Below are 12480 nucleotides of genomic sequence, written 5' to 3'. Positions count from 1 at the left end.
AAATTTACTACCATTCTGTCAAAATTACTATGCTTACTCAAACGGCATAGTAGTTTTGATAGAAAAAATAGTAAAATTAAATAAATTTCGTTTCTGCACAAATCTATTGGTGGGAGTATTTAATTTAAACCATCAATATAGTATTTTTGCCAATGGATTTTGTTTCTGTGTAGGGCTTGAGTGAGGCAATAATCATTCGATGCTAGGATGATGTTTTGGTTCAGTTAGCACAAAAGACTTAATTTTGAGTTATTTCGTTTAACCGTGCATACACGGTAAGAAAAAAGTACCCAACGGCCAGTTCACTTTTACGTACTTTTGACTAGTTTGTCTCCTTTTCTCCTTCTAATGTTGTCAAAAACGGAGGAGCAAAACCACCCAACGGGGGTTCTAAAGTGTGGGAACTCAACGTTGAGTATAATCATATTTACCTACTGTTGGGTACAACTAACTTACTTTTGGTTAAAAAGCCAGTGGAAAATTCCATACGAACTGCACACAAGTAAATGAAAAATACTTAGACCCGCTTTACCTACTTTTGGGTTCCTGCACTATAGTGCCGAGATGAGTGAAAAGAACATAATTTTGGGTACTTTTTTCTAACCGTGTATACATTAAACCGAAACATTCAGCATCATTTACACTTACCGCAAACGTCAAAATCAGCTGACGATTAACTGCATTTATATCGAGATTTATATTTTCCCCTGCTTGCGTGTGCATAATAAGCAGCGGCAAGAGCAGCAGCTACGCAAGTTGCTTTTCAATAAATTGTGTTAAGAAAAACAGTTGAATCTTGTTGAATTTACAATCGAAAAATTGGCCAAACATTCCCAGAAAATGGACAGCTGGTTGAAGGAACGCCTCTCCAAGTGCCTGTGCTTCGAAGTACCGGACGAAATGATTGGGTAAAGTAGGAGAGTGGCGGAAGCCGCAACTTTCGGAACATTGTGCAATAATTGCTTGTTGCTCATTTTCAGATACATTCTCACCATCCGGGGCAATCAGGAGCTGGACGAATACTTCAAAAGTCTTCTGGATTCCGGCAATCCGGAACACGTTACTTTCCTGAACGATTTCAAACAACGATTGAGTAGGTGCTTCTTACATTGTTTAACAACAATTGTTTTTGATAATCCTTTTCTGTAGGAAAAAGCCCATCGGAAGGTCGCGGTGGCAAGAATCAGAAATCCGGTAAATCACAGCAGCAACCGAATAAACCACTGCAGCCGCAGCAACAGCAACCGCGTCAATCAAAGCTTCCGGAACCGGTTCCGAAACCGGACCCCCCAGCGGCTGTAAGTGCCCCGATCAGTCAGGGAGCGGTCAAGAAGAAAACCAAATACGTTAGCCTGTACGATCAGGAGGGTCGTACCAATGTGGTCCTGATCAAAGGCCGGCACCTGTGCGATTGCCAAGCTTCCAAGCACAAACTGATCAACAACTGTCTGCACTGCGGAAGGATCGTTTGCGAGCAGGAAAGCAGCGGACCGTGTCTGTTCTGTGGAAGCTTGGTGTGCACCGACGAGGAGCAGAAGATGATTGACAGTTCCTCCAAGAAAGGGGACAACCTCAAGCGCAGTCTGATGGATCAGAACCGTCCGAAGGGATGGGAGGAAGCGGTTGCCACGCGCAATCGACTGCTGGAGTACGACCGGAACAGCGAGAAGCGAACGGTCGTTATCGACGATGAGTCGGATTACTTTAAGGCGAACTCGGTTTGGTTGTCGGACGCGGAACGGAAAAAGATGGAAAAGCTGGAAGCTGAACTGCGGGAGAAGAAACATGCCAGTCGGATGAGTCGGAAGGTGACGATAGATTTTACTGGACGCCAAGTGGTGGAAAAACCGCAACTGGCCATCGAGGTGGAAGATGAGATTTTGAAAAAAATAGCCGAATCCGTTGGGCCAGAGAAGGAGAATGCGGGTGCGCGGGGCGGGTGGAACAATAGGAAGGAAATTGAGGATCGATCGGATGATATTCACCCGGGGATTGTCGGGGAGCCGCCGATTGTGAGTATTTTTTCGGTGATTTTTGATGCAGGGATTTATGTTGCAAATTTGTGACTTTCAGTTTATCGATTTGGGAAGTGGCATCTCATCGACCCGAAGTCCGTTGGGTGCGAAAAATGGTTCTCATTTCGACGGGGTTTACAGTAAGGTCCAGGATAAGGAATTTCTCGAGATGTCCGACCTGCGCCATTGCATTTCGATGCACCAACCGTGGGCTTCGCTGTTGGTGGCGGGAATTAAGAAGCACGAAGGTCGCACTTGGTATTCTTCGCACAGGGGGCGTCTGTGGATTGCAGCTACGGTCAAACCGGCTGACATGGAAGTTGTCAAGCAGATGGAGAACTTCTACCGGGTACTGTACAATGACGGTGGGATAGAGTTTCCCTCGCAGTATCCTTCGGGGTGTTTGCTGGGTTGTGTTTCGGTGCAGGACGTTCTACCGCAGGAGGAATACCGGAAGCAGTACCCGGAGGGCGAGTCGGAGAGTCCGTTCGTGTTCGTTTGTACGGATCCGCAGGAGCTGCCCATTCGGTTCCCCGTCAAAGGGCAGCATAAGATTTGTGAGTTTCCCGATTCGTCGGTTGTGGGTGACGAATTTTAATGATAATTTTGAAATTTGTACTTGCAGACAATCTGGATTCGAAGATTCATCAGGCCGCGGTCAAGTCGCTTCAGCGACTGTCGAAGCTCAAAGCAGAGGAATGAAAGGTTCAATAAGCGTGATTCGAACTAAAATACATTTATTCCTCAATAAAATGCAGTAACCTTAATTTAAATTTTCCAACAAATAAATGGCTTCGTTGTCTCCGCCGCAAATGATCTTCGAACGACAGGAATCGAATGAGTTGATTGCCTTCCGGATGCCACTTAGCAGTGAGGTAACGTTGATCTTGCTCTTGGCTCGTTCCCCGTTCAACCATGGATTGTTGGTATCCGACGAAGAAGATTCGTTCACCGTTGTAGTTCCGCTCAACATTCCACCGGTGGCCGTTGGCATAGTATTCTGATTCCACTGCCACAATTCGCCGCCCTCGGACGCAGAGAAAAGCCTGGATGGTTGCGTTCGGTGGAACGCCAACTCACTGATCGCGTGGTCGTGTGCCTTCAGGTAGGAAGCTGGAAACTGTGGCTGTCTCAGGTCCCAGACGGTTATCGAACCTTCCTCGCTACCGGCTAGAATCTGAAAGTTAAACTTGAGTTAAATTCTCCTACATTAAACGGGATATGATGACTTACGATATGCCTCTGCGTCGGATGGTATGCAATACAGGTGACACAGTTGGATCGCTTTTCATCCTCACAGGATACCGCGAAGCTACCGACCGCTTTCTGACCCTCGGCCCGGATGTCAAAGCACTTAATTGTTCCCAACCGGTTACCAGTGAGCACTTCCTTCGGATTCAGAAATGCCACACAGCTGATGGTGCAACTATCGGCACTGGCAATGCTCCGGAGCACCGACTGGCTAACCGTGGACAAAACATTCAAGCGGCCGTCTTCACCAACGGTTGCCACATCGGTGTCGTGTACCGACAGTCCCGTGCACGGTGCAGCATTCAAGCTGCTGAACGTGTCGAACTTGTGCAGGTCACTGAATCGATGCCGTTCCTGGAGATTGTTCTCGTCTTTCTCCCGGTCCAGGGCGATCAAACTTACGAATCCTCCCGTGCTAGAAATGACCACATTGCGCTCGTCGACAAACTCCAGCCCGCTGAGATCGCCGGGGAAGCAAATCTCCGCCGTACATTTCGGCACGAATTCATTCTCATCGTCAGCGTAATCGTTCCGGACGAGCTTCCACACTTTCAGATTGTTCACGTCCAGATCCCAGCTACCGGTGATGAACGAGTTCGATTCGTCGTACTGCTCCGGGATCCAGCGGATGCGGGATACTTTCTCCGAAATGAAGGTACTGTTCACTTTGGTCGTTTCCGGAACCATTTTCGGGCGGTTTTCGTTCGATCTGGATGCACGGAGAAGGGACCGGTTTGGTAGGATCGATCGTTGCACGCGAGAATAATCAGAGGAAGCACTTCAAAACAAAACAAATTTGATTTAATTATGTATGTGTGTGTGTGCAATCGAAATGCGCGCTGTTTCTGTCATCGCTGTTCAGCTTGTGTTGATTTTGGATGGCGAAAAAGAGTATGGATCACGTTCGCACGTTTATTTTCAGGAAAGTGGTGCTTCATATATTGCGTAATGCAAAACCAGTGCCTGGATTTTATTTTATTTATTGTCGGTCAAGTTGGACACTGCCCGCATTAATGCGAACCATTGCTTGACTTTACCGAAAATGGTTAAAAATCGTTTCTAATCCCTGCTAAAACCTAATTGAAATGGTTATGGAACCTTACATAAACGTTTGGGTGATAAAGTTTTAATCTTATGAATTATGATTTTTTGGAAGTGAACCTTGCAAATAATGGGTTGTTAAGAACCATTACGCCATTACTATTCAAAATAGTTGTTTACTCCATACATTTTCGGAAAAAGAACCATATTAGAACCTTTTTACTTATGGTTTGAGAATTTTAATGGTAATGGCTATGGTAATCAGTAAGGTCCATGGATGCCCCGTAACGTGGGTAGATCACCTTTTCGTGGTGCGTTACGGGATGTAGGATCTACGACCGATTCCTAGTGCTGACTACTTCAAACTAAGGGAACACGATTTTTCAGTAATCCAAGGAACACATCTTAGTCCTTGTTACTTTTTATGCCTTGTTGATAGTGACAAGACTCGGCTTTGTCTACCGAGGATGATCTGGAAACAAGGAAAAAAATGAGTTAGTTGTCTTCATCTATGTGATTTCTAATCTTCTAATCGTTGTTCCCTAGTTTGAAGTGGTTAAGACTAGGGTTCTGATGCATGGTCATTATCGGTGTCATACCTTAATTTTGTTGCTAAGGAATCCAATTTTGACTGACAAAGGGGCGTGCCTTTGGAGGGTGTTTCAACACTCCGAAGGGTATAAATAGCGGGACCTTTCAATTAGAGTCGGATCCTTGCGATAAATGCAAGAGTGGCAACTGTAAAAAAATCGAATACTTCATCATTTCCCAATAGTGATGGAGTAATACCAACAATCAATACGAAACTAACGATTTTAAATTGGCTCACCACTTCAGTAGCCTATTGGTCCCAAGCAAACGATTAACGTACCCTATTCTAGTTGAAATTCTATTACTACACTATGTTTGTTTTGATTCGCTATGAAAGTTTGACAGATAACATCAGGGGTGTGTGGATTCATGCAGAACATACAGGGGTGAGTGAAATAGCTTGGGACTGCTTGGGACCGTTGTTCTGGTACTGAGTGAGCCAAAAATAATTATGATTTTTTTCGGGACCCAGTGGTCTTAGAGTTACCTCTATGGTAATATCAACAATCAATACGAAACTAACGATTTTAAATTGGCTGGAGTGATGGTTTCAAAATTTTGCAAATTTAAATAAAATGCTCCATTTGCAAAATAAAAGCATTTTAAAATTTTGAAACCATCATCACTCTCATAGTTCTTCTATTATCCACGAGTGCCAACTTTGATTTACCAATAGAGGGCTTTAGCACAGAGAACAGACGTTCAAGTTCGGACAGAAACTTGTGTAAAATAAGTGGGAACGTCACCTTTACGTGATGTTAGCATCTCCTGATTTTCTCTATAAATTTTCCACTTTCGACCAATTTGGCGCTAGTATCGATAAATTTTCTGTTGAAAATTTCCACTCGGCGCTACCGTCACTTAGTTTCTAGTGTAAGTTTTGCAACGCCAGCGCCATAATATTGTCAAAGAGAGTTTTTAAGTGGGGAAGTCGCCGTTGGTACCGCTTAAGTCGAATAGTAATCTTTACACAAGTTTTTACATAAATTTAGTTCAACGTCTGTTCTCTGTGCCCGTAGCACGTAAAAACGCCATTACTTTTCAGCTGCGTACCAGGCTTTAATGTAAATTGGAAGGGCAGAATTAGTTGTACTAGGGGTAAGACCCTAGATCCGCCTAATTAGCGGTTGGCACGGGATATGCACATAATAATTACAATTTCAACGATGTTGGTGTTGTAGCAATTAATTTAATAACGACCTAATTCTAACTACATAACTACAAAGAAAATAATCCGGCTACCCTGACTAGAACAACACTCAGGACCGAGGGGGACGACTCTATCTACGATGCAAAAAGGATTGTGTTTTGCTGTAGCTACCTGCGCGCACGCTGAGTAGATAAAAAGAAGATTGATGACGATTCTGAAGATTTCCTGCAAAAACTTGATGAGCGATGCAAGTAGATGCGACAAATCAAAGAAGATTGTTCGAAGATTGATTCGCTAGTGTGAGATTTGTTGAGCATCTAAACTTGAGATTTAGATGTGTCGCCCCCCTCGCTCAGGACAGTCATTCTTATCACATTTCTTGCAATGGTTTTAAACCAAGTATTTTCATTCCGTGATGAAGAACTTTTCGAGAAGAGTTGAACAATTTCAGCCTTTGGACACAGAGAACAGACATGGAGGCTCGAACAAAATTTCTCTAAAAACTTGTGTAAAGATTCCTATTCGACTTAAGCGCCACTAACGGTGACTTCCCCACTTAAAAACCCTCTTTGACAACATGATGGCGCTGGCGTTGCACAAATTACACTAGACACTAAGTGCTAGTAGCGCCAAGTGGCAATTTTCAACAGAAAATTTATCGATACTAGCGCCAAATTGGTCGAAAGTGGAAAATTTATAGAGAAAATCAGGAGATCCTAACACCACGTAACGGCGACGTTCCCACTTATTTTACACAAGTTTCTGACCGAACTTGAACGTCTGTTCTCTGTGGCCGTAGTGTTTTAGCGACGATGTTTAACAGTGAGAATTATTCAATGTTTTATGTCTGTTTGTCTGTGGTTATAGAGATTAGTGACGTTTAACGCACGCACACTAGAGGGAGAAACGCCGTGTAAAGTTGTTTATTATTTTCCTCTGGCTAACCTAAAAATATCAGGCGTAACATTTGATAACGGCACAAAAGCTTTTGTAAACAAAATTTTTAACACGGTGTTTCGTGAAAACCCATTAATGGGTAAAAAATACCCATTTTCAAACCATGTATGCAGCTGTCAAAAAATGGGGGAATTTTGAAATCATAAAATGGGTGGAAAAATACCCATTTAAAGAATCAGTTCACGGTTGAATAATGTATTTTTTACCCATTAAAGGTGAAAAAATACTTTGAAATTTTATCGTCTCATTTCCGTCACCGGCTCATTGGGAATGCAAACCTCGATGCAAACAGTTACTGTCCGCAGCATATTTGGCGAAAGTAAACGATCTCCGGAAAATGTTAGAATCCAAAACGTTGGAGAGGCTTACGGATAAGTCAATACAATGGATAATTTGTATTATAATGTTTCGTGAAAAATTTGAGCGGAACACCTGCATTTATTTTCAATGTTTTAAAAACATTTTTACATCAACGAGCGCTTGCATCCTCCATTTGTAAAAATGGGTATTTTTTCACCCATTTTACGGTAAACACAATATAAGAAAATGGGTGAAAAAACACCCATTTATTGACAGACCACCCATTTACCCATTTATGAGTAAATTATAGTTTATCCAAATGAGGAGGGGCACTTTTAGCGGAAATGGGTATTTTTATACCCATTAATGGGTTTTCGCGAAACACCGTGAAGGCCTAGGTGAAGGCCCTTTACACGCGAACCGAAGTACGCTCAGGCAAACCAACAATATCGTCGGATAGGAGCTACTCTCACCTTTCCGAAAGTGGTTTTGGTTTGCGTGGGTGTACTTTGGTTAGCGTGTAAAGGGCCTTAGAAAGTTTGTTTACAAAAGCTTTTGTGCCGTTATCAAATGTTATGCCTGATATATGAAAGTAGATCTGTCAAAATGAGTTTGACATCGATTTGTTATGTATTTTCCTCGGATATTCACCAACACGCTCTCACATATCGCACCAATACATCCGGACCAGCGTTGCCAGATATACCGATTTCCGAACTATAGACACAGACAAACAGACATAACACTCGCAAGTTTTTCATCGGACAAGCATTTAACGGACAATTTAAAAGAATCGTAGTTGGTAGTACCACCACCTGTGGCGCGCATAGTCAATTCCCTTGCGTTTGACGTTTACACACTACCGCCATCTGTTCAGCGTAGTGCCCACCACAGTATACTCAACAGATGGCGGTAATGTTTTAGCGACGATGTTTTACAGTGAGAAATATTCAATGTGTTATGTCTGTTTGTCTGTGCTATAGATATCGATATACAGATAAGGTTCCTCAGAATACCGATTTTTGAGGTTTTGTACCGATTTATACCGATTTTTTAAATAATCAAAATGATTATTGTCTGCCCGTGCTCGAATTTCGGAGAAAATTATTGGGAGAGACTTGTATATTTTTGAATATCACAAATTTTTATAAAAAAAAGCATCATTAAAAATGGATACTCTTTCGACTAATGTTTCAATTTCCTCACCGTTTTTGGTTACCCATGAATCGATAAACAGTCGATGGCTCTTTCTGGTAATTCCGGGGAATTGAAAAATACTTTTTAAATACTATTTAACTTCCTGGATTATCTTCCAACTTTCCCCTGGAGTTTTCTTACACCTTACATCGTAAATTATTTTACGATTCCTCTCGGAAACTTGCCTTGGAAGCTTCTTCAGCCTTCACTCGAAAGATTCTTCCATCTTCCCCCGCCATTTTTTTTTATCATTTTCCGGAACTTCAGGGATGCTTCCAGATTTTGATTGCGGATCCAACTAGCTGCAGGAACTTTTAAGAAGTTCTGAAACTTCGGAAAAGTCCAAACTTTTGAGTAAGTTTCGATAAATTAAAGAATGTTTCAATAACTTCTGTTAAAACTCTAAAACCCGGTCCAGCGAACTCCAGTGAACTTAAGGAAACATCATAAATATTTTGGATACTTCACAAGTTCAAAGAACTTCTGGGAAATTTAATGGTTTTCAGGACAGTTCCATAAGTTTCAGGAGAATTGAGAGAACTTTAGGAAGCTCCGAGAACATCAGGGCAGTAAAAATTTCAAGTAAATTGCTGAAATTTTAAAGGAGTTCCAACTCAGGCTATTTCCGGAAACTTCAGCAATGTTCCGAGGGACTCATGCAAATTTAAGAAACGTAAGGGAAGTTACACGACCATTAGCACTTTGTGAGAACATTTTATGGGAAGTTCCGTGCTTATTAATGACAGTGTAGATAACATTTAAAAATTAGAAAAATCGGGAAGATCAGAGAACTTCAATGCTGATGTTACAATAAATTCAAGAAAATTGTGATAGCGCTTAAGAAATTTCGTAATGTTCAAGAAAATCTAGAGACCTTCAAAGTTGATTAGAGATATTCCGGTAGTCCCATTATAATCAGAGAAGTTCCAAGTATTTCAAAGATGATCAGAGTACTCCAAAATTGCCATAATAATTTTAAGAAAATTACAAGAACTTTTAAGGAATTCCGAGGAAATATGTAATATGCCTAAGTACATTTCAGAAATGTTCCAAAAACTTCAGGGGCATTGCGGGGTCTTCAGGGATGTTTTATGACCATTTGGAAAATTTTCTGGATCATTATAAATCCCCCAAGAGCTCTTTTTCTTCCGGAATTATGTCCTTGTTTCTTTCTTCTTTTCCGTTAGCGCTCTGGCTTCCGACTTCCTCCAGATTTTTTTTTCCAATCTACCTTAGGAAGTTTCTTCCGTCTTCTTCAGGAAGTTCAATTAAACTTCTTCCAGAAATTTATTTCGTTTAGTTCTATAATTTTGTCCAGTTGTTTTTTTTTTTACTTATATTGGAAGGTTTTCCGAGCTTCTTCTGGCTTCCCCTGTAAATGGCTATTTCTGGAATTTACTTCCGATTTCCGAAATTTGTCTGCCTTCCTTTGAATGTGTAATTCTCTTTCTTCTTTATCTGGATGTTGTTTTTAGCTTCCTCCGGAAGCTAATTCAAACATTCCCCGGAGTTTTCTTCCGGAATTATCCGATCATAGTCCAAAAGTTAAAATTTTTGCTTTCAAAAACGGCAAAATACAAAATTAATTAAAATAGTAAATCCCGATAAATACCGATTTTTCAAAACCTTCGATACCGATAAGCTTTAAAACATTCTGGCAACGCTGATCCGGACGTGAAAATCTCTATTGACGAGTGCACGGATGGATTTGAGTTCACTCACTCGACAAAAAGTGACACAACAGCGGGGCCCTGTTTACTATAAATGAACACATATGTGTTCATTATTAGTAAACAGGGCCCCGCTGTTGTGTCACTTTTTGTCGAGTGAGTGAACTCAAATCCATCCGTGCACTCGTCTATGGAATGTTATGGTCGAGGTACACGCTAAGATCAGTTTACCTAGACGGTACAAAGAGATTACCGATATTGGCCGTAAAATGCACAAACTCACATATGGGTATTTTTTTTTTTAACCCAAATATGGGTTCTTATGAACCATAAATGATTTATTTTTATGCAAATTTGACTTAAATTTACCCATATTTGGGTTAAAAAATTTACCTATATCTGAGTTTGTGCAGTTTACGCCTAATTTAGGTTAAGTAAACCTACATTTGGGTTATCTGATCTTAGCGTGTAGGCAATGTTTACAACATTTTTGCTTCTAACACACCAGCAAGCAGCCTGTTGGCGTGGACCTTATATAAACTTCATTGGTCCAGAATCAGATTTCAACGGATTCAACCAGAAGTGCAAATTAAATTCTGTTTGTTGAAAAGTAAAGAAAACGTTGATAATAAAGCACATATTAATCCATCATTTTTAACTTTCCAGGTAAACGCGAGGAAATGGATTCCGACTCGGAAGATTTGGAAGAGGATTCCTCGAACGAAAGCATGCTGGACGTAATCGAACGGGCGAACGCATTTCTGGGAGCAGCATACTCTTCCTCGGAGTGGTCTTTCCGATCGTCAGCCGGTGAACCTTCCACCTCGTACGGTTCCAGATCGACCAGTGGTGGGCTCAGTCGTCTTGATAGTGATTGTGTTATACTGGAAGCATTCTCCAATGCCTCCTCCACCGTTGATGTGCGCTGCTTTCCTCCGAACGATGTATCCCTGCAATTGGGAAGCCGACGGCGCCGGGCAGATGGTATCCCCGTGGTGGAATCCGTCAGTCTCGATGATACGGTGAACGATCTGGAAGTTAATCTGGCACCGTCACCACCGCGGAAGCCAACGGACAACTCACCGGTGGCACCACCACCACCCGTTCCCGTTTCATGTCCAATATGCTTTGACTCCGTATTCGAACAGCAGGCTGCCTCTACCGTTTGTGGACACATGTTTTGCCATTCGTGCATTACGAAGGAAGTTGAAATCCGTCACAAATGTCCGATGTGCCAACGGCCGCTTAACTCATCACAAGTTATACCGATCTATGTAAACTGAATATTCCGAGGAACATTCGTTGTCGTTCGAAGGTGGGGGCCGTACCCAGCATGAAGTCCTGATCAACTACTGTAGTATTTCTGTTCCAAATTAAATGTTTATTTTTGTACAAATTCAAACAACTTTAATAACCTTTTCACAAGCTTTCTCAAAAACTGTGAAAGTGAAATCCTTGAGAGCTCATGTTTTGCAAGGAAAAATGTATTTATCCATCGCAGCGTTTCTCAATCTATGGGTCGAGGTCCACCTGTGCAATGGGGAGTAATGTAAAGAGAAAATCGATGAAGAGAATAGATCATTGCATGTAGACCCTTTTGAACGCTCACTGTCGATATATATATTATTGGTAATGATGGATGGTGTTCTTATATCGATCCGACCGATTTGATTTCTAAAATATATCCAAATTAAAAATCAATCTATGATTAATCAGCAAACAATCCAATTCCATCAACCTGTTTTTACCAAATAAGTAGGTATCGGTACGTTGTTGTAACAGTTTTTTTTTTCACTGAAGCTGTCCACAAACCAGGTAGACAGTTTTGGGGAAGGAATTGGCGAGTGTCCAAGGCCATACCAATAGTTAGAAATGTGTATGAGGGGGGTCAGGATGTTGAATCTCTTACAAAGATCACGTGGTTTGCAACAGCACCTTGGAATAGCCGAAACTGTAATATCCGCGCTGTGTGCAATTGGCACCTGTCCAGTCCATTCGTCGGTTGACTTTCGTCATTTGCGGTGTGGTAGTTTGTGACTCGTAAGTTCCGAAATTAAGGGTATGAATGGATTGAGTGGATGAACAACCAGAAGCTATGGAAGCTGAGGATCTTTCTAAGCTAAAATCGGCGAGGGCCTGAAATCCTTCCAAAGGTCGCTCAATGACCAGTGGACGCAAACCAGGCGTATATAAACCCCAAAGGCTCACATCGTCTCTGGCTACCGTAATGCTACCAAACATACCATTTTAATAAGTACATGTCATACCACAAAAGTCGTTATTGAACCACTTGGGCATTGGATCATTA

The 12480-nt window shown here is 41.8% G+C and overlaps 3 protein-coding genes across 3 annotated transcripts; 2 read left to right on the top strand and 1 right to left on the bottom strand.

Annotated features, from left to right (window-relative positions):
* Positions 1-752: 752 nt before the first annotated feature.
* Positions 753-2763, top strand: LOC135710501 (activating signal cointegrator 1-like). Its single transcript, XM_065233101.1, has 5 exons — positions 753-908; positions 981-1093; positions 1150-2012; positions 2074-2572; positions 2641-2763. The coding sequence occupies exons 1-5, from the start codon at positions 841-843 to the stop codon at positions 2715-2717; spliced, it is 1620 nt and encodes a 539-aa protein (XP_065089173.1). The 5' UTR covers positions 753-840; the 3' UTR covers positions 2718-2763.
* Positions 2739-4020, bottom strand: LOC135710505 (nucleoporin Nup43-like). The gene is made up of 2 exons (XM_065233106.1): positions 3249-4020; positions 2739-3192 (listed from the first exon to the last, which is right to left on the bottom strand). Exons 1-2 carry the CDS (start codon positions 3951-3953, stop codon positions 2779-2781), a joined length of 1119 nt encoding a protein of 372 aa, XP_065089178.1. The 5' UTR covers positions 3954-4020; the 3' UTR covers positions 2739-2778.
* Positions 4021-10735: 6715 nt separating this feature from the next.
* Positions 10736-11529, top strand: LOC135710484 (E3 ubiquitin-protein ligase RNF4-like). Its single transcript, XM_065233079.1, has 2 exons — positions 10736-10770; positions 10839-11529. Exon 2 carries the CDS (start codon positions 10853-10855, stop codon positions 11453-11455), a length of 603 nt encoding a protein of 200 aa, XP_065089151.1. The 5' UTR covers positions 10736-10770; positions 10839-10852; the 3' UTR covers positions 11456-11529.
* The last annotated feature ends 951 nt before the right edge of the window (positions 11530-12480 follow it).

Source organism: Ochlerotatus camptorhynchus, unplaced genomic scaffold (genome assembly GCF_037179485.1).
Source record: "Ochlerotatus camptorhynchus isolate MF236.1 unplaced genomic scaffold, CSIRO-AGI_Acam_v1.1 ptg000389l, whole genome shotgun sequence".
Classification (NCBI taxonomy): Eukaryota; Metazoa; Arthropoda; class Insecta; order Diptera; family Culicidae; genus Ochlerotatus; species Ochlerotatus camptorhynchus.
The sequence above is the reverse complement of the archived record's forward strand: the minus strand, read 5'-3'. Positions and strand labels throughout refer to the sequence as shown.